Source organism: Triturus cristatus, chromosome 9 (assembly GCF_964204655.1).
Source record: "Triturus cristatus chromosome 9, aTriCri1.1, whole genome shotgun sequence".
Taxonomy (NCBI): Eukaryota; Metazoa; Chordata; class Amphibia; order Caudata; family Salamandridae; genus Triturus; species Triturus cristatus.
Window position 1 is genome coordinate 693281321 of NC_140592.1, and position 24885 is coordinate 693306205.

General features: G+C 49.7%; 1 protein-coding gene and 1 long non-coding RNA gene across 3 annotated transcripts in view; one reads left to right on the forward strand and one right to left on the reverse strand.

Annotated features, from left to right (window-relative positions):
* Positions 1-24885, reverse strand: part of YIF1A (Yip1 interacting factor homolog A, membrane trafficking protein) — a 189319-nt gene that overhangs the window by 70296 nt on the left and 94138 nt on the right. For both annotated transcript variants that reach the window (XM_085625806.1, XM_085625805.1), the window contains exons 5-6: positions 23281-23359; positions 22814-22871 (exon numbers count right to left, since the gene is read on the reverse strand). In XM_085625806.1, the coding sequence (XP_085481932.1) occupies positions 22814-22871; positions 23281-23359 (137 nt within the window). The remainder of the gene's footprint in view (positions 1-22813; positions 22872-23280; positions 23360-24885) is intronic.
* LOC146798513 (uncharacterized) overlaps positions 1-24885 on the forward strand; it is a 101818-nt gene that overhangs the window by 31409 nt on the left and 45524 nt on the right. The window contains exon 2 of the long non-coding RNA XR_014968717.1: positions 22604-22754. This is a non-coding gene — a long non-coding RNA (uncharacterized LOC146798513). The remainder of the gene's footprint in view (positions 1-22603; positions 22755-24885) is intronic.

Genomic DNA, 24885 nt, shown 5'->3' on the forward strand with positions numbered 1-24885 from the left:
GGAGGTGGGAGACGACTGCCTGGGGCTAGCCCGCCTTTAACAACCAGTCGTCGAGATAGGGGAAGACTGGAACCCCTGATCTGTGCAGATGAGCTGCGACCACCGCCATCACTTTCGTGAACACCCGAGGGGCACTGGTAAGGCCGAAGGGGAGCACGGTGAACTGAAAGTGCTCCTGACCCACCGTGAACCGCAGGTAACGCCGGTGGGCCGGCAGGACGGGGATGTGGAAATATGCGTCCTGCAAGTCCAACGCTACCATCCAGTCTCCAGGGTCGAGGGCAGCTAGAACCTGAGCCAAAGTTAACATTTTGAACCGTTCCTTCCGGAGGAAGGCATTGACGTTCCGGAGGTCCAAGATAGGGCGTAGGCCCCCTTTGCCCTTCTTGGGAACTAGAAAGTAGTGGGAATAACAACCACGACCTACTTCTGGGCTTGGAACGCGCTCGACGGCCCCCTTGGCCAAGAGGGCCGAAACTTCCTTGTGGAGAAGATTCAAATGATCCCCCGAGATACGGTGGTGCTGCAGTGGCATGGCTGGAGGGGTCGTCTCGAAGGGGAGGGAGTAGCCCCTTCGGACGATTTGCAGCACCCACCTGTCCGACGTGATGGAACGCCAGTGGAGCAGGTGATGGCGAACTCTGCCGCCCACTGGCGTGGAATGGGCCTGAAAGCTCGGACTAGGAAGGCTTTGAGGCGGATGCTGCCGGGGTGGATGTGGACTGACCGCGTCGTCCTCCAGTACCGCCTCGGCGGAAACCACGTCCGCGACCGCGTGCAGGCTGGTTCTGCGGCCGGTGGCTAGGCGGACGTGAGGAGGTGCCCCTTCCTTGGCCACGAAAGGAGCGAAAAGCGGAAGTTTGTGGCCGCGGGGCCGAGAGGCCCAAGGACGTGGCCGTAGCCCGGGAGTCCTTGAAGCGAGCCAGTGCACTGTCCGCTTTCTCACCAAAAAGGCGAGCGCCATCAAAAGGCATGTCCATGAGGGTGCTCTGGACATCCCCTGAAAAAGACGTGGACCGCAGCCAGGCGTGACGTCGAAGCGCCACCGTGGTAGAAATCTCCCTACCCAGCGAGTCCGTAGTGTCGAGTCCACATTGGATTGCATGGCGCGCTGCATCTCTCCCATCGGCCAGGGCCGAGGAAAGCCGCCCCCGGGCCTCCTCCGGGCACAGTGGCAGCACGTCCTCCACCGCATCCCACAGAGAGTGGGAATAACGGTCCAAGAGACAGGCGGTGTTCAAAGACCGCAGGCCCAAACTGAGCGAAGAGAACAGCTTCTTACCAAACTGTTCCAGTCTCTTGGAATCCCGGTCCGGAGGAGCGGACGGGAAGGAGGATGGGGAGGTAGAGGCCTGGATAACCAGACTCTCGGGGTGGGGTGTAGGGACAGAAAACTGGGGTCGCCCGGAGCAGGGCGGTGGTGCCTGGCAACGTTCCTATCCACAGGAGGGACTGTGGAGGGCTTGGACCAGGTGTCCTGCAGAACGTCAGTGAGGGCCTCATTGAATGGCAGCAGAGGCTCAGTGGAGCATGCGGCAGACTGAAGCACCTCAGTGAGGATGTTAGTCCTCACAGCCACGGCAGGCAGCTCAAGCCCAAGGGCTTCGGCCGCCTTGCGCAGCACCACAGAAAAAGCTGCACCCTCCTCCGAAGCCACAGTCGGAGGAGAGATGAATCCAGTGTCTGGTGAAGTATCCAACCCACTGGCCTCCCCCAGTTCATCTGCCCAGTCCTGTGCAAGTTGGCTCTGAAGGGCCATAGGGTCATCAGACCCCTCCCAGTCGCCCCCTTCATCCGATTCCTGGTAAACAGGAGGAATGATCGGAGCCGGTCGATAGACAATATGTGTCTCTAGCGGCGTCGGATGCGGCGTCGGGCGGCGCCGCATCGGCGTCGGGACCGGACAGGGGCTGAACCGGAGATCGACGTCGACCGGAGCCGGCGTAGGGGGTGGTATCGGTGTCGGCGCCGGCGGAGTAGGCTTAACGAGGTCGACCGGCGTCGACGGGGGCCCAGGCTCGGGCCCCTCGGGGACCTGCGGCGTCGGGGCCGGAGCCTCCAACGGCGCCGGGGCCGCTGGCACGCGAGGTCGCCCAGTCGAGTCCGCGGGGCTCGAAGGCGCGCCAGCGGGCGTCGACGGCGGGGCCAGGCTCCCCATGGCCGAGAGGAAGGCACTGAACTCCGCCGGCGTCGCGTCAGTAACAGGGACCATCGGGTATGGGGACTTGCGCGGTGCCTGCGGCTCCTGCGGAGCTGTGGGGGTGGACCCACCCGGACCCTCGGCCGAGTCGCGCGACCGGCGAGGGGAGTCCGAAGAGCGGTGTCGCCTCTTGGACTTCTTGGAGTGCCTCGACTTACCCGAAGACTTCGAGCCAGACGAGTGACGATGTCGAGTGCGGCTCCGCGACCGAGCCTTGGACCTCCTCCTGGACCGGGATCGAGAGCGGCACGGAGCCGAGTGGCGAAGCTCGAGAAGCTTGCGGGACCGCTCCCGTCTAGCTTTCGAGGTCAGGGCCATACAATCGGAGCACGACGCCGCGTCGTGGTCGAGGCCCAAGCAGTACAGGCAGCCGGCGTCGGGGGTGGTATCGGTGTTGGTGCCGGCGGAGGAGGCGTAACGAGGTCGACCGGCATCGACGGGGACCCAGGCTCGGGCCCCTCGGGGACCTGCGGCTCTCCCGGATCGGCGCTTACTGCCGTGGAAAAAAGAAGATCAGACGTCAACGCGCGAGGGCGGCGTCTAAGTACTCCGACGAGGTCATTCCGGCGCACGACGCCGACGACGAACTCGGAGCCGCAGACGACGCCTAGCGACGTGCAAGGGGTATTGCTGACGAAAAATCTTCCAGATCCAGTCTGATGCCTGGGGATATTCTAAGGTGAGGAATCTAACTAACGTGTTTCTTTCAGATATTTTAAAGTGATATAGAGAAACACATTCACCAACCTTTTCTGGCAAGGATGTGACGTACTACAAATCCAGTAAACTCGACATCTGGGCATTTAATTCCTAGAAACTGATTTTTATCTCGTGGAGTTTTATATAGCGCAAACTAGACCCGAAGGTATCAGAGCGCTTTACATGAGCACCAGTTACGTTACAGGCCGACACATTCATTTTTGTTAGGTATGGGGACATTAACTGATTTGCCCAGAACGACATAACGTTGAGCGTCCCTGCCAAAACTCAAACCTGGTTCCCCAGCTCCAAGACCCACCGCCCTACCCCTTAGGCCACATTCTTTCCTTAACAGGCAGCAGTTCTTAAGAAGGGTAGGGGATGTGGCCTAAAGGCCTGACTTGCAAACTTTGGAGCAGGAGAGCCAGGTGCAGTTCCCGGCCTCTTCTCAACATCCTGTGATTCTGGGCAATTAGACGAATTAGGCACATCTCCCTGTGGCTAACCTAAAAAAAAAAAACACAAGCATTGGCGAAGCCAATAGCTCTCTCCTATGAAAGCTACTGCTTTTGGCAATGTTTTTATTAGCCATGCTGGACAGCAGTGTGGATGCAATGTATTGTGGCTAAAACAAAATTCAACAAGCATTGGCATAGCCAATAGGTCTCGCTTTTGGGACCTTATAAGTATTTAGTTATGCAGCACAATATCCTTGGTGCAACAACATCAACTGTTGCATGGCTAAACACTTATAAGGTTCCAAAAGCGAGACCTATTGGCTATGCCAATGCTTGTTAATGTGAGCATTTGTGGCGTGTGTAGGAAGCTGGCTCTGCGTATACTATACCAAAGTAAGATATAGTGTGCACAGAGTCCAGTGGAACCCCAAAGGTAGGCAGAGGTAAAAGTAGATAGCACCTTACTCACTATTTGTGGTAGTGTGGGCGAGCAGTAAGGCTTTATCAGAGGGTAGTGTTAAGCATCTGTTGTACACACGCAGGCAGCAAATGATGTTACACACTCAAATACTGAACTCAGACCAATTGGTTTGAATAAAAAATAATATTTAGTTATATTTATTTTCTAGAACCAAGCAAGCCTGGTAAAGGTAAGTGTAAATGGTACTTTTCAAGGCAGGCTGAACAATACAAGCAAGCTGAATGAAAATGTCTGTTACAGGTTTGTAAATCTTTTCAATACATTGGATATTACTGTTAGATTACTTTTGATTACTTTACAGATTACTTTACAGATTACTTGTTCTACTCAGTGTGATATGCCTAGATATCACACTGGGACATTCCCTAGATAAAAAGTTAAGTAAAGCAGTTTTTAGTTACTTGCAGTTTTTCAAGTTCTTATACAAAACTAACTCCACACAACAATTTTCAGGAAAAAGCAGTGAATGCAATCCTATGGAAGGAAATTGAGTTATCGGTTTACCGGCAAGTACAAATTTGTGGGAGTTGGTATTCTGGGGTTGGAACCAGGGTTTCCCCAGGGTCAGGGATGCACTCTCAAAGCACCCTCAGCGGCAATAGGGCGGCGGGGTGCAGAGTCCTGAGGCACAATGTTATTCAATGGGGTAATAGGGGCCTCCGGTTGGTGGCTGCTCACGAGCAATCAATCAAGCAATCACAGTATTTATAAAGCGCGCTACACACCCCCAAGGGTCTCAAGGTGCTGAAGGGGGGGGGGCTGCTGCTACTGCTCGAAGAGCCAGGTCTTGAGGAGCCTCCTGAAGGTGAGCAGGTCCTGAGTCTGCCGCGGGTGGGTGGGGAGGGAGTCCCAGGTTTTTTCCGCGATGTAGGTGAAGGATCTGCCTCCGCCGGTGGTTCGTTGGATTTGGGGGACGGCGGCGAGGGCGATGCTTGCAGAGCGGAGCTGGCAGGCGGGGGTGTAGAAGTTGAGTCTGCTGTTCAAGTATGTTGGTCCGGAGTTAAGGAGTGTTTGGTGTGCGTGGGTGAGGAGTTTGAAGGTGATCCTCTTGTTGACGGGGAGCCAGTGCAGGTCTCTTAGGTGGGGGGTGATGTGTCTGCGATGTGGGAGGTTGAGAATCAGGCGGGCTGAGGCGTTCTGGATGCGTTGTAGTTGCTGTAGGTGTTTGGTTGGGATTCCAGAGTAGAGTGCGTTGCCGTAGTCCAGCCGGCTGCTGACGAGGGCTTGGGTCACCGTTCTTCTGGTTTCGATCGGGATCTACTTGTAGATCCTGCGAAGCATGCGGAGGGTGTTGAAGCAGGAGGAGGAGACGGCGTTGACCTGCTTGGCCATGGAGAGGGAGGAGTCGAGGATGAATCCCAAGTCTGTGGGTGTCGGCGTGGTTCCTAGTGTATTTGGCCACCAGGAGTCGTCCCAGGCAGACGGGGTAGGGCCGAGGATGAGGACTTCCGTCTTATCCGAATTCAGTTTCAGGCGGCAATTCCTCATCCACTCGGCGACGGCCTTCATACCCTCGTGTAGGTTGGTTTTGGCGGTGTGCGGGTCCTTGGTGAGGGAGAGGATGAGCTGGGTATCGTTGGTGTAGGAGATGATGTTCAGGTCGTGATGGCGGGCCACTTGTGCGAGGGGGCCCATGTAGATGTTGAATAGTGTCGGGCTGAGGGATGAGCCCTGGGGAACGCCGCAGATGAGGTCGGTTGCTTCGGCTCTGTAGGGTGGGAGGCGGACTCTCTGGGTTCTACCAGTGAGGAAGGAGGAGGTCCAGTCCAGGGCTTTATCCCGAATTCCGGCTTCTTGGAGGCGCGTTCTTGGTGTGCGGTGGGCAGGCCACAGGCCACAAGGTTGTGGGAACCAAGATCCTGGTGTTCGGCACAGGACAAAGGGGGATTTGGTTTAGCACACAAAGTGCACTCGCAGCGGCGGCTGGGTTCAGGGTGCTGTTTTGGCGTTGGGTGCCCTGTTTTCAATGGGTGTTGCTGGCTTTGGATTTTGGCTGCAGCCTTGGTCCAGGAAGACTTTCGGGAGAAACCAACAGCTTGGAGGTAAGTTGGAGGGCTCAGGGACGTAGGTGCACCTCGGGTTCTCTTCTCCAGGGTGCAGGGTGGCTGGATACAGGGGTGCCTTTTGAGGACGGATTTCACCTTACCGGGCCACTCGCGATTGGGGGTGGGGGGGGGGGGGGGGTCTATGTGCAGAGGGTTCAGATGACGTCGGGGAGTCCTGGAGAGGTCAACCCACAGTGGACTCGGACTCTGGAGCGCTGAATGATCTCGCTGGGACCGGTGGGCAACTCAAATTCGGGCCGTAGGCGACCGGTGCAGTGGTGGTTCCAGGGGTCGTGTTTATTTATACTCAGCAGGCTGAGAGTCTGTTTTGGGAGTTTCTTTTGAACAGAGCTGTTGTTCACAGGAGATCTGGTCTTTGTTGAAGGCAGTCAGTCCTCCAGGGTTCTGGAGGTCGCTGGCTGCAGGACAAGGTGACTTTTGGCGCAGGATCTCTGGATACTTCAGATGGGCCAGTAGGGCTGGGACCAAGCCAGTTCTTATCTGCAGTCTCCTCTGCTGGGCGTCTTCTTTCGTATTTCTTCTTTGTAGGTTATGGGAATCTGCCTTCTTAGTTCTGGGCTGCCCCCTAAATACTGTATTTAGGGGCGTTTTAGGGGTCTCGGGCTCAGTAGCCAATGGGTTATTGACCTTAGGGGGACTACACCCTTGGTATGCTCACCCCACGTGGGGGAGTGGACACAATCTCTAATCCTGATTGGAGAGTGCCCGCCACCAGCAAGATGGTGGGCACTGAAGAGTGGGCTTCACCTCTCCTCCTTCACCTGAAGGGTGGGGTTGGCAGAAGTGGGCACACCTTCTGGGCTGGCTAATTGTTCCCGCCCATCTTCCCGCCGAAAAGGAGGGGAGACAGGAAGGATTAGTTACTTACCTGTAATCCTAGTTCTCATCCAGGGGTATACTCGTCATAATCTATGAATAACCCACGTGCCTGCCCCGCGCGGTCTGTTGGGAGGCCCCTTCCCCCTGAACTCTCTTGTCTGTGCCCAGGTCCTGACCCTCCCTTCTATCCTCCATGGTCCTTTGTGCATGCCCCTGCACCCTCCTTCTTGCCCATCATAGCCATTGTGCTGCCACTAACACTCCCGCTTGCCATGCATGGTCTTCTGTGCTGCCATGGCCCCTCCCACCTTCCCTGTGTGGTCAGCTAGCTGCCCCTGACCCCCTCCCACCTTCCCTCCATGGTCTGTGTGTATACCATCATAGTCTCACTGTTGCTCTCCATGGTGTGTCTTGTTTTTAGTGCCCATCCTGCCTGACCTCTATGGTCATCTTGCTGCTCCTGCCCTGCCCCCTTGCCCCCAGCCCTCTGTTTCCATGTGCAGACCCCTATTCCCTCCCTCCTGGCTTGTCGTCTGTTCCATTGTAATGCCCCTGATCCGTCCCTCCTGCCCTTTATGGTCTGTTATGCTGTAGCTTTCTCTCCTGTCTGTCCATTATGGTCAGCTAGCTACAATTGCCTCTTTCCCCTCTGTTCTCTGTTGTCCATGTTTTTGGTTGTGTCCCCTCCCTATTGCTTTCTATGGATTGTTGTGCTGCACTCCCATCCCGCATGCCCTGTGTGGTGTATTGTGCTGCTGCAAACCCTGATGCCTGCCCTGTAGGGTCAGTTTGGTGCACCTCTCCATGTCCCTCCTGTCCTCAGTTATCCGAGTCCATGTCCCTACCTACCATGATCCAATGTACCATACTTGCGAACATTTTGAACTAGGTAAGAGGGAGATTTTGAAAAAAAACTGGGGCATTGATTTTCCCCTTTGAGTTACATTGAAAAAGAGGAGATTGTAGACAGGAGACAGATCAAATAAAGCCCATTTGAGCTTAAAAACATTGGACGTTTCCTGGCTGAAACGGGTCTGTTGGCATGTATGGTTGTACTACCACTGCCTCTTCCTTCTGCCCACAATGGTCTATTATATTGCCACAGCCTCTCTTGCCAGTCCTGTATTGTTGGTTTGTTGCCCCTGCCCCCCTTTCCACTGCCTTCCATAGTCTGTTGTGCTGCCACTGCCCTCCCTGCCTGCCCAGTGTGGTCAAATTGTTGCCTCTGCACTCTCCTACCTGCCTTCAATTTTCAGAGTCCATGCCCCTGGCCTCTGCCTCTCAACAGTATCCCAATGAACAACTAGATTGCTAACATTCTATATTTATTACAAAAGTGTGGAACGCCTGACGTCATCTTGATGTAATCAAAACTGTAATACCTAGAGCATTTCCTTTAGAAATTACATATACGAGAGGGTCTTATTTGCATCAAAATTATGGTTAGTGCTCTAAAAAACTAAAATGAGGACATATTTTCTGAGTTTTCAAATAGCGACAAAGAACTTTTAAATTATTTGTAATCTTTATGTTTTTTTACCCAGTTGACCACTTGATTAAATGTTGCACCTAGGCGAGAGGATGTGGTGTTACTTCCAGAGCTGCAGACTCTGCAACTGGGGAACCAGGTTGGAGTTTCTGCTTCAGCTCAACATTCTGTGATTCTGGTCAAATCACTTAATCTCCCCATGTCTACAACCAAAATGAATTTGATCTTGTGTGATGTAACCAATGCTCATGTAAAGCACTCCAATACCTGACAAATATGCACTATATAAAACTGCAAATACCCAAAAAATAAGTGTTTTGCACACTTCTGTCATTGAGCTACATGTGGGCTACATCTGGGTGATATTTGTGCTGCATTTGGGCTCTTTTGTCTCTGGTGGCCATCTTGGGAGATTTATTTGTTATGAAGTTTCATAATTTCCTCATTTACTGCAGTTTCCTCAGTAGGAAATACTTTCAGTTTTTTACTTTGTTCCATCAATAAGGCCTTCAGATGTGTCATACATTTGCCATAAATTCTGAATGTTAGCACTCTAGTTGCTCATTAGATCACTGTAGTAAAGCTACTTCTCACCAGGGAAGTCTGCTGCTGGTATTCAAAGTGCATGTTTCAGTCTGCATGTCAGAATTGTTTTATGAAATAGAAGAGGATTTGAGAAGTCAAAATGTGCCCTAATTTTTCTTTCTGCAGCACTAATCAATTTCTATGGCAAAACGAACCCCCTCATTTTGTTCCTTTGTAAATTAAATGTTTTAAGTGTTACCACTTTATTCCAATCAAGATGGCTTCAGGTGTGCCATACTTTTGTCATAAGTAAGACTGTTAGCGCTCTAGTTGTTCTTTAGACAACTGACAGTCTCTGCCCTTGTTGGATGTACATGTTTTACTGAGAATGTCAGACTTCATTCTCACATGACTGAGAAAGATAATGAATATGCTACTTACCAGTATGCATCTGTTCTTGGCATGTAGGGCTGCTGACATTCATATCTGTGCATAGATCGCCGCCTAGTGTTGGGTCCGGATGATTGCACATTGTTGTCCTGGAAGAGTCTTCGAAGTATCCTGAGATGGGGGACTCCTCACCTGGACCACAGTGCGCATGGGCATCCTCTCCATCCCCAGATTGTTTTTCGCCATTGTGGCAGTGATGGAGTAGATACAGGAAGTGATGACCATGCTATACAGTAATTCTGAGAGCTGCAGCTGCTACAGGCGCCGGGGAGGAGGGTGGGCGATATGAATGTCAGCAGCCCTACATGCCAAGAACAGATGCATACTGGTAAGTAGCATATTCAGTTTGAGGCATGTGGGCTGCTGAATTCATATCTGTGCATAGAATACACAGCCGTACCTCCTATTAGCGGCGGCTACCCGTGCCAGCTGCAGCAGTCTGAAAAAGAGTTTTGAGAACAGCCTGTCCTACAGCTGCCTGCTGTTTTGAGTGTACATCTGTGAGAAGTTGGCCTGATGTATGATGTCACTAGTTATAGTGTACACCTTATATCAGTCCAAATACCCTTATGGTGATTGGTTGTAAAGTCAACCTTATAGACCAGCTATCCTAGTGGTAGCATGGACAAGAGCAGTCTTAGGCTAAACTCTGAATGGCATGTGAAGCCAGCTGTGATACCATATATAATCCCTTGAATACCAAATGAAAGGACACCACAACAGATATATATATAAAATAAAGTGTATTTATTCTAAGCAAACCCTCAGCACTCTTTATGAGTTTAGAGGTAAGTACAACACAGTCTTATTAATGCATACAGTAAGTCACACAGGTAAGTAATACAGTTAGGCCCTAGGGGCCACGCAAACCATATACTAAATAAGTGGTATAAGAACCACTGTCACGGAAATAGAATAGGCCTAGGCCTAGGGAATCGCTGGGGCTACACTACACTAGCGTTAGTTAGGAAGTGGGAGGCCCACGGGATTCGTGTGCAGAGTGGAAACACTCACGCGTAATGCGTAAAAGTCAATAGCAATGTTATAGTTTAGAAATAGATAGATTTAGGACACTTCCGGAGTAGCTAGGAAGTTGAGACTTGAAAACTAGACACTAGGATAGTCACTACCCTGATGAGCACCGGAGTACCCAAGTTACCTAGCCCACAGGCTGCGGGTGCATAGGGGTGAAGATGCGTCGTTTTCGTCGTCGACTCCTATGGATGCCGGAAGAAAGATGCTGACAGGCAGTCAGTGAAGAGTGTCCGGTGGATCCCAAGACTGGGATCAAGAAGAGAAGAAACCTGCAAGCAGAGGGGACAGAGTCAAGGTCACTAGCCAGTGACCACGTGGAACCAGGAAGGAACCAGGCGATGTCGTGAAGGGTTGCAGGTGAAGGTGAAGCTTGTCGCTGCAGCCAGGAGGACCAGGAAGCGTCGAGGACGACCAGGACCAGGAGGCGAGCTGTCCCACGAAGGCTCTTGCTGTCGGCGGCGTCGAAGTTGGACTAGGACTCACCAAGCCTTGGCAAGCGGAACCCACGAAGAACAAGGGACTTGCTTCTGGTGCAGACCAGGAAGGTCTGGGGTGCTTCTTCTTTGCAGAGAAGCGGGAGCCAGTCTGGAGGAGCCAAACCAGCGCAGAAGTTTTCAGGGAGCGTCGTCACAAAGGCCACTAGCCAGCGGGCAAGCAACCGGACAGACGCGGCAAGCAGGAAAATGCTGAAGGGCCCCACGCAGGACTCGTGGAGTGTGGGGGGCTGGTCTTCGGTGCAGATGGTGCTTGGGGTTGGGGCTTCTCAATCCCCGGTGCACAACTTCGAGGGTACCTCAGAAGCTGCGCTGTAAGTTACTAGCCACTTTTCCCAGGTAGCCGGTCCCACGTCGCTCGTCGCCTCCACGGATCTCAGCTCTGCTGCAGATGTGGATGAGGGTCGGAGAAGTCTGGAAATCAAGGCTCTGGTCGGGCTCTGCAGTCGGTTCCTCGTCGAACGTTTCACAAAGCAAAGGGTAGTCACTTGATGGTGCCTGTTTGCACAGGGTAGCCACTCCTTGGCTACAAGGGAGATTCTTCAGTCTTCTTCTTTCGTCGAATGTCGAAGGTCCAGAGTTTCTGTTCAGTTTTGCAGGTTCAGGATAATCTAAAGTCTTGAGGCCCAACTCCCACTCTTATACTAATCTGGGGGGCTGGGATACCTGCTAGGTCACGCCTTATGGGTGGGACCTGGGAGGGGGTGGTTACACCCACTTCCCTTTGTCCAGTTTCGCGCCAGAGCTGGGGCTGGAGTGCCCCAGCGCCGGTTTGAACTGGACTATGCAAGGAACACCTTGTGTGCCCCAGGCATGTCTCATTCCTTTCAGCCCACCCTGCCCCAATACACTAAAGGCTGTCTGGGGAGGTGCTAGCACCTCCCCAAGCAGGAAACCTATTGTCCAGGCCTCCCTGGCTGGGATCACTCCCAGCAGCAGGAGGTCAGTCTTGTGTCTGTGGCAGCAGCATCCATTTTGTGATGCTGAGGCTTTGGTTAGAGTTAAACATCAAAGTAGGATTTTAACATGTCTCTCCCTCTAGAAGGGAGGAATAATATCCTCATCACCAGAAATGGTATGGGGGTATTATTCCAAAGTGTTAGACACCTTACACGACATGTTTTGATAAAGCCAAACCATAGTTACCATAACCGTTTAAGATTATAAGGCACTTTAAGAGTATATGGTAGGCTATATCATAGAACAGCTATAAGGACATGGTTCCGAAAGCTGCAGACAGGCTCAGCTCATGCTAGAGCACCATCTCACATGTTACCAAGCACTCTGCCTCCAGGATTGTTAAGGCCTGCCATAGGAGTGACTGATAGGTACACATGTGTCTATATATAAGGGCAGATATAGGCATACTATATCTAAGCAAGGGGTGATTACACGACCTTGCCCCAGCTGAGTGATCAGCCAGTTGTGTCTGAGTGGAAGGCCAGACCAGGGGTGGCATAATACATGCTGCAGCCCCTGGGAGGCCTAGGGTACACCTATGCCCTGGGTACCTAGGGTACACTGTACAGGGTCCAATAAGGTGATCCTTACCAATTGGTTATGTACCTAGGGTACATGGAGTCCATTTTACAGAGAGAGCAGACAGCCTGAGACCCTGAATGGCAGGATCTCAGGCCAACTAAGTCGAAAAACCAGCTAGACACTAGGCAAAAAGTTGGGGGTAACCATAGTCAGATATCCACCTTCCTACAACATCTACACAGTAGTGTTTGGTAAATGTATGTATAGTGGACCATGTGGCTGCTCTACATATTTCCTGCAAGGGAATGTTTCCCAGGAAAGCCATGGACGCCCCTAACTTTCGTGTTGAGTGGGCTCGTGGGGGAATCGTTAATGTGCGTTTAGCTTTTTGATAACAAATTTGGATACATTTAACGATCCATCTGGCTATACCTGCTTTGGAAATGGCGTTGCCCTTGTGTTGTGGAGAGAAGGCAACGAAGAGTTGTTTAGTCTTCCTAAAGTTTTTAGTTCTGTCAATATAGTACATGAGGGCCCTCTTTACATCTAGTGTGTGGAGCATTCTCTCAGCGACATTTTGTGGGTTTTGAAAGAAAACAGGCAGTTCAATGGTTTGGTTCATGTGGAACTGCGATATTACTTTAGGCATGAATTTGGGGTTGGTACGCAGTACGACCCTGTTTGCGTGAACCTGTATGAATGGCTCTTGAATGGTTAGTGCCTGGAGTTCACTAACTCTTCTTAACGAAGTGATTGCTACTAGGAAAGCTACTTTCCAGGTGAGGAATTGAATCTCACATGAGTGGAGAGGTTCAAAGGGCGGACCCATTAGTCTGGTGAGGACCAAGTTGAGGTTCCACACCGGTGCTGGGGGGTGCCTTGGGGGAATCACTCGTTTAAGTCCTTCCAAGAAGGCTTTGATGGCAGGCACTCTGAATAAAGAGAGGTGCTGCCTGTTTTGGAGATAGGCTGCTATTGCGGTTAAATGGATACGTATTGAGGTGTATGCCAGATTGCATCGGTATAGGTGTAATAGATAGCAGATTATGTTCTGAATAGATGCGTCTAGCGGGTTAATGTCATTGTTGTTGCAATAAATGACAAACCTCTTCCATTTTGCTGCATAGCAAGCTCTGGTAGTGGGTCTCCTGGCTTCCTTAATGATCTCCATACAGTCAGGTGGCAGGTTTAGGTAGCCAAACTCTAGGACTTCAGGAGCCAGATTGCCAGGTTCAGCTGTTGCGGATCTGGGTGCTGAATTTCTCCATGGTTCTGCGTCAAAAGCGCGGGTTTGATCCGCAGCCTTTGATGCGGCACCACGGAAAGTTCCAGAAAGGTGGTGTACCATGGCTGGCGCGCCCATGTTGGAGCAACCAGGATGAGTGTCAGTGAGTGCTGTCGCAGTTTGCGTGCCACCAGCGGTATCAACGGCGCTGGGGGAAAAGCGTACGCAAATCTGCCGGACCAGTTCCTCCATATCGCATTGCCCTGCGACTGTGGATGTGGGAACCTGGCGGCAAAGCTTCGGCATTTTGCGTTTTCCCTTGTGGCGAATAGGTCTATCTCTGGCTGACCCCACTGCTGGAAGTACGGTTGGAGTACTGATGGGTGTAACTCCCACTCGTGCATCTGGTGGCTGTGTCTGCTGAGCAGATCCGCCATCTGGTTGTCCTTGCCTGGGAGGTGTTCCGCCATGAGGAATATGTTCCTCTGAATGGCCCACTTCCACATGCTCTGAGCCAGATGAGACAACTGTGGAGAGTGTGTTCCTCCCTGCTTCTGTATGTAGTACATGGCAGTCATGTTGTCCGTCCGGATCAACACGACCTTGTTGCACAGGTGTACTTTGAATGCTTTCATTGCCAGGAAGATTGCCATCAGTTCCAGAAGGTTGATGTGCATGTTTTTTTGTTGTGTAGTCCATAGTCCCTGCACTGTGTAATGGAGTACATGAGCTCCCCATCCCTGGAGAGACGCGTCCGCTGTCAGTGTTATTTGTGGAACAGGCTCTTGGAACGGTCGGCCCTTGCAAAGGTTTTGTGGATTCCACCAATGCAGAGAGTTGTATGCCCGACCGCTCACCAACACTAGGTCTTTTAGTTGCCCGTGAGCCTGATTCCATTGACGTGCTAAGCACTCCTGAAGCGGGCGCATATGTAGTCTCGCGTGTGGGACTATGAAAATGCAGGAGGCCATCATGCCTATCAACTGCATGAACACTCGCGCCGGAAGGGAGTGTTGAGGTTTGAATTTTGAGATCAGCCGTTGCATGCTGTTGATTCTCACTAAAGTCAGCTGAGCTGTGGCAGCCAGAGTGTTGATTGTCGCGCCTAAGTACTGTTGTACGTTCGCAGGTTGGAGACTTGATTTCGGGTAATTTAGTGAGAATCCCAGATCGTGAAGAAGGTGAATGGTGTGGGACATGTGGGTGGCACATTGTTGTGCTGACTTGGCCTGAACTAGCCAGTCGTCCAAATAAGGGAAGACGTGAATGTTTTGTCTTCGCAGATGCGCGGCCACTGTCGCCAGGCACTTGGTAAAGACCCTGGGTGCTGTTGTTACTCCGAAGGGGAGAACTTTGAACTGATAGTGAGTCCCTTGAATAGTGAATCTGAGGTATTTCCTGTGTGAAGGGTGTATTGGTATGTGGAAGTATGCATCCTTCAGGTCTAGCGTAGCTAGGAAATCCCCCTGACTGAGTAGTGGGAGAACCTGTTGGAGGGTGAGCATATGGAAATGCTCCGATAGTATATATAGGTTTAGGGGTCGCAGGTCTAGGATAGGCCTGAGCGAGCCGTCCTTTTTTGGGATCAAGAAGTAGAGAGAGTACACCCCTGTGCCCTGCTGGGCGATGGGCACTACTTCTATGGCCCCTTTTGCGAACATAGCAAGCACTTCTTGCTGGAGTAAATCCAAGTGTTCGGCTGACATAGGACGGTGCTTTGGTGGTATGTTGGGTGGAGTGGAAGTTAGTTCCAGACAGTACCCATGTTGGATGATGTCCCTGACCCACCTGTCCGTGGTGATGTTCTTCCATGCGGACAGGAACAGCTGGAGTCGTCCCCCGACAGGTGTTAAGTGGTCGGGGGATAAGGAGAGGGCGTCACTGTTTGTTTTTTGGGGAGGACCTGGTGTTGCCATATCCACGTCCCCTGCCCTTGGTGCTGGATCCACGATATCCACCCCTGTTGTTTTTGTCGTAGGTGCTTTGTGTGCCACCTTTAGCATACTGTTGTTGTGACCCCTGACCCCTTGACGTTCCCCCTATTTCCTGTGCGACGAAAGGAGCCACTACGAAATTGTTGCGTTTGTAGCGCCCCCATGGATTTGGCAGTGTCTGTGTCTTTTTTTATTTTCTCTAGGGTAGTGTCAACGTCTGGGCCAAATAAAAATTCCGTGTTAACCGGTAAGTTCAGGATATTGTTTTGGATCTCGGGTTTGAAGCCTGAGATGCGTAACCAGGCATGGCGTCGCAGCATGACACTTGTGTTTATTGCCCTGGCCGCTGTGTCAGCTGCGTCTAGGGCGCATTTTATGGATGCATTAGTGAGGAGTTGTCCTTCTCTAATGAGGAGTTCCGCTGACTCTTTATACTCCTCTGGTAGATGTTGGAGCAGTGACTCCAGCGTGTCATAATGTGACCTGTCATAACGTGCCAGGAGTGCCTGTGTATTGGCAATGCGCAGGATATTCGCTGCTTGCGCTGCAATGCGTTTGCCCGATGTTTCAAGGACTTTTGACTCTTTGTCTGGGGGAGGAGCATCACCAGTTGTCTGTGAGTGGGCTCTTTTGCGAGCGTTGGCAACCACCATAGAGTCTAATGGCAACTGACCCCTAATGTATTTAGGGTCACCGGGTGCAGGCTTATATTTCTTTTCAATCCTGGGGTTTAACACCCGGGCTCTTGTGGTGTCCTTGAAAATGTCTTTGGCAGGTTTCAGAACCCCCTTTAAGCATGGGCAGAGTCTTGACAGTCCTTTCTGAAGATGCAAAAGTGTCAAGCAGGAAGTCCTCCTCAATGGCGTCAGAATGTAGCTCCACCCCATGATGAGCAGCAGCCCGTTCGATAAGGGCATTAAATGCGGCCGTGTCCTCTGTAGGAGATGTTTTAATGTTGTAGAGCTGCGCATCCTGAGTATGTGGCGCGATACTTTGGTCTGTGGGGTCATCCCACGCCTGATCAGGGTCTTGTAGTGGTTCATCGGGATCTGCGTCCCCGGGGTAGATGGTATCGTCCCCACCATATTCCTGCATCGGGTCCGATTCAGAAGGGGTAGGAGAAAAGGACTGCGGATCTAAGTGGAGGGGATGTAAGTGTTCTTGTAGCACTGGTTCATGCTCCGCCGGTAGCTTGCGTTTAAGAGGAATTTTGTATGGCACCTCTTCCCTGACTGGCGTTATTTTGCGCTTGTGGAGCATTAACCTGCCAGTGTCGGCGTCGATAAATTGTGGCCCCGAAGAATCTTGTTCTGTTAGGCCAGTGGTGGTGGACTGTGTGTGTAGGACACGTGTCCGAATCTGAAATAGTTTCGGTGCCGATGTCGGTGGCAGCCCAAATGTAATGTTGGTGGGCTCCGAGTGCACTCTACAGGGTGAGGTAGTGTCGGGACCCGAGGTAGAATGGAGGGCTACCCGGTCACGGATGCGTTGTAGAGATGCAGAGACCTGCTGCACAGCAAACTGAGATGGTGGTTTGGTGGGCACCTTGGCAGTAGACGTCGAGGCCGACCCCGACTTTTTTGTCGGAAGGGGGTAACTGGTCTGAAGGGATGCATCGAGAGTCGACGTAGCCGAGGACTTATTCGGCATTGGTGCTTTAGGCGTCGAAGTAGCCGAGGCGGCCATCTTGACTGCGGAGGTTACGGCCTTCGGTGTCGGCGCCGAAGGTCTCGGTGCCTTGTGGTGCCCGAGGGCGCGCTTCTTCTGTGCGTCGACCGCGTCTGCTGCGGTGAGCTTGGCGCCGAAGTCTCTCTGTACGCGGTCGGAGCCGACAACTTTTTTCGGCGCCGGGGCAGTGGATTGTTTCGACGCTGTTGATCCGACCACCACCAGTTTCACTTTCGATTTTGAAGGGACTGGAGTGATGGATGTATATGGGTTTAACAACCCGGTCGTCTATGGAAATAGTGGCTCTTGCAGAGTGTTCGATGCCGGGCCGGAAGGCGGGGCCGAGGAACCATGTATTAGGTCTTGGGTAAGGCCCGAAGGCGATCCCTCGACCGGAGCCTGACGACGATGTACAGTTTCGGCCTCCGTTTTGACGGATTGGCCTAGCTCCTCGGGAGAGCTGTCTTCTTCAGCCCCATAGGCTTCGTCGAAGTCCCCTACCTCGTCGACGGCTTCTTCACGGCGAAAGAGCATTTCGTTATCGTCGTCCGATTGGGAACCATGCTCCGAAGCGGGGCTAGAGACTATTTCTTCCACGCTCTCGGCGTCCTCGTCCTCGGTGCTGAATATATTGGTGGGTGCGGGCGCTGCCTGCTGCGCCTCGAGCCTCGCTGCCCGTCGGTTCCGCAGAGTCTTCTTGGATCGGAACCGCGCCCAGGCCATGCATTTCGATTCGTCGTGATCCGGCGAGAGACATTTATTACAGACTGGGTGGACGTCGATATGAGGGTACTTGGCGTGGCACAACGGACACCTCTTGAACGGAGTCCTCGATTCCATCGTCGATCGAGCGTCGAAGTTTGGACTAATTCGGTCCGAAAGTTGGAAGAGGGTGTGGAGCACTAGAACTAGTAGTCGACACCGAACAGTAACTGTACCGACGAAAACTATAGGCCTTTTGGCCTAAAACTAAGTATTCCGAAGTTGAGCTAAGATAGTTGCATCCGAACCCAATGACGGAAAAAAACAATCTGGGGATGGAGAGGATGCCCATGCGCACTGTGGTCCAGGGGAGGAGTCACCCATCTCAGGATACTTCGAAGACTCTTCCAGGACAACAATGTGCAATCATCCGGACCCAACACTAGGCGGCGATCTATGCACAGATATGAATTCAGCAGCCCACATGCCTCGAACTGTGAATTTATAGAAAATATGCTCTCAGTTTAGCTTATAGATCACCTTCCAAACCTCTGTGGGAAAAGCATGAGAAAATAGTTCTCTCAAACATGATTCATATCACATCACAGCAGACGGCTTTTTCACATGGTAAAATCACATTAGAACACACCACAATTCCTAAAATGAGTATGGTACCATCAACAAATGATTTATAATGCAACTAAAGTCCTAAAACCTTCAATGCTTTTTAATGAGGTGCTATCATGTATATTGGTCCCAAGACGGCTGCCAACACTTCTGGGATGAAGTACTGACAGCCAATCAGATCTCACGATGAGATGTGTGGTTAGGCTCCGACCAGATATATCTATATTTTTAACTCTAAGGAACTACTGAACGGATTTACACCATTTAAGCAAAAGGCACGAGTCTGAACTGAGGACTACCTCTTTGCCAAATTTGGTGTAATTCCGTTCAGCAGGTCGGGCTGTAGCTGCGTCAACAGGTCCTATGGGAAAATGCGTTTTGGGACCCCCCCTTTTTTTTCGGCCCCCGCTTGACGAATCACCGTGAAATTTTCAGGATAGGAGCGGACCGGAGCTTGCCAAAAGTTTGGAAGATTTCGCGAAGATTCGTTAATCGGCGCCAACGTTATTCCAAATAAAATGTTGCGGATTTCCTATGGAAAATAGGTCCTAACTATAACTACCTACGAGGGAGGGAAGGAAGGAAGGGGAAAGGAAGGAAGGAAGGAAGGAAGGAAGGGGAAAGGAAGGAAGGGGAAAGGATGGATGGAGATATATATATATATATATATATTCACTTAAAAAACCATAGGTTTCACACACGTTATAGTTAGGAGTTAGCATTTAAAAAACCTTGCAAATTCGACCGCAATCCACTGCTGATGACGTCACATATTCATTACTGTATTCACTAAGATACTGTTAATAAGTCAATTAATTTTACAAAAAAAAACATCCATTTAGACACTTATTTACCCATTTATTCTTCCATTAACCTTTAGATATACATAAATAAAAAATATTTATTTTTCAGAAAGACACATTCACTGGATGATGTCATCAGTGATGTCATGAGTGATGTCACTGACCATGTCATGAGTGATGTAATATGTGACGTCATCAGCAGTGGATTGCGGTCGCACGAGTTATAGTTAGCTGAACTAACTATAACGGGGGAATTTCAATGGTTTTTTACGAGTGAAATGTCCAGCCAACTATAACATGTGTGAAACCTATGGTTTTTTCAGTGAATTTACAAGGTTTTTTAAATGCTAATTCCTAACTATAACGTGTGTGAAACCTATGGTTTTTTAAGTGAATGTGCAAGGTTTTTTAAATGCTAATTTCTAACTATAACGTGTGTGAAACCTATGGTTTTTTTAGTGAATTTGTAAGGTTTTTTAAATGCTAATTTATGTATGTATTATATTTTTTATATATTTATTTTACAATAAACTACCTATGTATATAGTTATAGATTGACTGTATCCTGCAATATGGAATGGCTCAGCTCTTTTTTTTTTGAATTTGGATAAAGTTGAACAGCATAGTTAATATCTTATATAAACTTATAAACAGTTTAAATTGTTTTTCGTTTTTTTTAAGGGTTTTTCACCATGCGCGCACCGTGCGCGCACCCCGCGATTTTTTGAAAAAAAAATGTTTTTTTCACCCTTCGGGGTCCTTCAGGGACCCCCTGACAAAGGCTAGGGGGTTAGGAACTCTCTACCCTGCCCCCTTTTCACGTTCTCCACCTTTCTTTTTCACTGTCACACACAAAATGGTGTCCGACACTTCCTGATTTCGACCGATTGTAATGTTGACTGACATCTAACCACCAATCAGAATTATGCTCGCGGACATTTGGTGCGCGCCCCGTGATAGCACCGTGCGCGCACGGTGCGCACATATAGATATTTATGTACTTTTAAGTGCAATTTTCTCAGGAACTACTGAACAGATTGACACCATATGTGCAAAAGGCACATGCCTGACCTGAGGACTACCTCTTTGCCAAATTTCAAGTAATTCTGTTCAGCTGTTCGGGCTGTACCTTCGACTAAAGGTCCTATGGGAAAATGCGTTTTGGGACCCCCCTTTTTTCTCAGCCCCCGCTTGACGAATCACCCCGAGACTTTCAGGGTACGAGCTGAGCGGAGCGCCCCATTAGTTTTGAAAAGTTCACGAAGATAAGTCAACCAGCGCCAAAGTTATTCAAAATAGAATTTTCAGATTTCCTATGGGAACTCGGATATATCCTCTAGAGGTTGGGGGGTCAAGGGAGGCTCTAAATCCTAGACGCTTGAATTGTTTCAAGCTTTCGTCGAAATCCTTCTTTCACTGTAAAATACTCGCCATTTTGACTATCTTTCACGCGTGTTTCGGCGTCAAGTCTTTCTTTTCTCTGTAGAAGACGCCTTGATGGCTGACACCGATGGCGGGCAATGCTTTCGGATTTCAACCGCTCTTGTTTTGACAGCGATGAGTCCTTTCCTTGACGGTCTCTCGACGTCCTGGATCTTTCGAGGGTCTTTGCCATTATGGAGTCCTTGTCTAAGGATCCTACTGTATGTTTTTCTCAGGACGCGGCTCCGGACGTCGAGTGCTTTGACGCCGAGGCTCCCTTTGAGGCCCTGGAGTATTTTTCGAGACTCGTCTAATTTCTAACCTCTCTTTTCGACCTCGACGACTTGGATGTCCATGGCAGTGTCGCCTTCTGGCCCTTCGGAGACATTGTCCTCCTCCTCGCTGTAGAGGCCATGGACCCGTAGAGATGGTGCACCGCTCTACCCCGGCGTGTTATAGTTGGCTCTTCTCTGTCGCTCCATTACCCTAAGGGCTTTAAGGGTGAATGCCGAACACGCATTGCAATCTTCACTTCGGTGATCTATTGGTAAGCAGAGGTTGCAGACCGGATGTTGGTCCTTCTGGGCGAACTCGTGAAGACAATTCAGCAAAACTTAAATGGTGTTTTGTTCATTTCCGCACACAGGGAGCCCCTTGCACGCGCTTTGTTCTCAGGTCATCAATGAGGTTGTTCTTTCCCCTCTCTGCACCCTCTTGCACCTTGAATATAAGTTTGGTACCTTGAAACGCTGTACTTTTAGATTTTTTCCTGATTTTCGTTGACGCTGCTCTCCAAAGTTTAGAGCTCCTTCCGTATCGATCCAGAACAAACGCCGAAAAAAATAAATAAATCAGAAGATAGTGACCAAAGGTGGGAGCTTCCGGAGGAAGCACGACGTCACAGGGGAACACCAAATGATAGTAGGTTGACACATAGCAACAAGAAAAAAAAACAAGCATTGGCATAGCCAATAGGTCTTGCCTTTGGGACCTTATAAGTGTTTAGCCATGCAACAGCTGCATAACTAAATACTTATAAGGTCCCAAAAGCGAGACCTATTGGCTATGCCAAGCAGCCGTGCGGCCGCGAAAGTGATCGCAATCAAACATCAAAGCGGCCGTGCGGCAGCGAAAGTGAAAGTAAATCGCGGTAAAGCGCGACGCACGCGCCCGGGCACATGCACTGTAGCTCTAGGCTGGCCTGGTAGCACTTTTTGGAGTCCTCTCAATAAGTCTCGCCAGACCAGCGCATGTGCTGGGTCAGGCGAGACCTAAAAAAGGAAAGCAAGGTACAACAATTCCGAACCCAACCACTAGATGGCGTAATAATGCACAACATATAATCCAGAAAAGATTCACGTTGCAAAACATGTACTCAAGAAATATAACACAGTATTGAGGTACAAAGTGGCATAAATAGATGGGGTGATTTGAGCTCAATGGTCTTTTACCTGCCAGAAGAAAGTTATTGGTCTAGTGGAAATCCAAGAAGGAAACATCTTCCAGTCGAAGCCAAGTATGTGATGCAACCTTTTACTTCTTAAAAATGTGGTAATCAGAACAATCACACTGTGCATCCCTTGATATTTTAACAAACTGGTTTTTACAAAAAACAAGCCCCATTAGTACTCACAAGGTGTTCCTATTTCAGTTGAAAACCAATTTTCGTGCAAACCATGATTACAAGTGCCACATATTGACCCACATTAATGCAGGCTGAATATATTACCGAACAAAAAGGGCAAGTAATCAAGAACATATGGATCTAAACTGGTTATTGCTGCCACCTGCATGTTATTTCCCCCATTCCTGGCACTAAGTTTGTGATGGCCTGGTAATATTGCACTGAAAGGTTACCACCCAATGTGGTATTACTGCACCCTATTTGATTTAAACTGAGTGTCGACTATGTAATTGCATAGAGTGGATGGTCTTGTAAAATCATTTATCATATTAGCAATTACTCCACTGAGTTTCAACCCTTACCTGGTGCCAAGGTTTTGTATTTTGCCTTTTACCCACAGTTTTCCTGCTCGTGATACGACCTATATCACAAATCATTTGCAGCTGGGAGGAGCAGAGGTTTATGAAACAATTCCTGAACCACAGAGCTTCCACAATTAATTTGGACCTACACCCCAACACAGACAACGCACAGTTTCTACAGTTAAGCAGGTATGGCATGATAAAGACATAATGACTAAGTACCAAGTCACAATTCAGAAAGGACCAACCTTTGCTGTATCCCCAGAGCCATTCCAGCAAGCAAGATGTAGGTGATGAAGGCCATTGCTAAAAACAAAAGATAAAAAAAACAAAGTTATTTGATTATGCTGATGCAGGATTAATAGCATATGAATAACATAGCGCCAAGTTAAGATAAAAAAGGTATTACGTCCAGAATACAAACGGAGCATAAAGATCGCTAAGAAGGATAAAGGAGGTAGTAAAGGATATGAAGAATAAAGCCAATAGAAAATTAAATAATGAAGCAGCTGGAAAAGCTAAAAAAGGGAAGCAAGGAATGAACAATAAGGAAGGAAATTAAGACCGGACGATAAAGTTACGGAGAACCAAATTGCATGCAGAATACAAGACTCAAGAAAAAGCTAAACAAAAATAGGAAAATTAAGAATGTAAGTCAATGAAAGATATCAGAGAAGCGTCACAGTGGAAAAATGAGCACCCACTGGATACTCACTTGGGATGTACAAGTCCGGAGCGTTTACGTCATGACGCGGCGTCAAAGGCGAGTCGCGGTTATACCGCACCTCCCAATTCTGAAATAAACATTTTGTCAGACCACCATGGGCAAATAGCTTTCAGTAACAAAATTAAATGCAATATATTAAGCTACATTAAGACCTAGGTTTGCCATTGGCATCTGTCAGATAACTAGTTCCTGCATTTTCAAGTTCAGGTGTGCTTTTGCAATTCCCCATTACGTAAAGCAGTGTGAATTTATCTGACATGCTCACTGCAAATGGCTTACTGTCCAGTTCTTTTCTTGACATACCAACACTAAAACTACATATATGACTATTCCTCATGCAAGAGGATGGATAACGTACCTGCACTCTCAATCAATATAGTCTCCTTATTTCAAAGACCTCTATGCCCTTCATTTACCTTTGATTATTAAGGCTACTATTTACCTTTGTTTTAATATAAACAGGTCTTCAGTTAGTTTTTTTAACAGGTATATAACATGTAAAGCATACAGTTGCAGAGGTCGCACACATATCAGACGATGGACTTTAAGGACTGATGATGAAGGATCCCAGTGACCAGGAGTCAGGGGTCCACCTCCCAGGTGGATAGATTAAGAATGCCCTTGAGGTTCTCCAGTTGTGTAAGTACAGAGGGCAAGTATGTGTGTAAATGTGTGCAGTCACATATCTTATATTTCAGATCAGTCCCCTTGGTGCTACATCAGGGGAAAGTGTCGGAGGCACTGGAAAATACTTGTGCGATCTGTTTTGGGGAGAAATAAGCTCAGTGAAGGATATAAAACTGGAAAAGTTTGAGGTGTCATTGCGAGACAACCTTTGCGGGTACGCCAACGCCTTCTTTCACTCCCTGTCATGTAGTGATCTGCCAAACCCACCACAAGAGCAGAGGAGATGTCTGTGTATGTGATCTAGGATGGCCTTAGTAAGCCAGGTGATTAGCCCATGACCAGCAGCATAGTGTGGAGAGTGTGCCGGTGTTGGCATGACTGGTTTAGGACCCTGTCCTCCCCAGGTTTCCTCTAGCATCCCCCTCAAAGAAGCATAAAGGAGGAACTGGCTCCCAGAGAGTGCATATTGTTCCACCAGGGCCCCCAACTGTAGCAGGTGCCCATTCACATGAAGTTGATCTATACAAGAGGCACCAGCTTCCGGAGCACCGAACTCAAGCAGCAGAATCACCGGAGCATATAGGGGAATGTGCCTGGTGGGGCTAAGCACATGCTTCAACCATTTGAGGGCCACCCGCAGGAGAAGAGGCAAACCCTGAGGGGCGAAGCACCGGTGTCCTCCAAGTAGTGGCCCGCCAGACAGCAAGAGAGCCACTACATCTGGGCAGCAAAGTAATAGTATTCGAAGGTTGGCGCTCTAAGTCCACTCCGGAGGGAACTGAAGTTTTGCAAGGGCCATTGGTCTCCGAGACATGCCAGAAGAGGTCCCCCTGAAGGTTATGAACATCCCAAAATAAGGAACGAAGGAAAGTTTCCAAAGTAATCGATGAGCTGGGGGAAGGTGATCATCTTGGAGACCGCACCCAGCCTGAAGGCTACCATTTATCTTTCATTGCTACCAGTAAA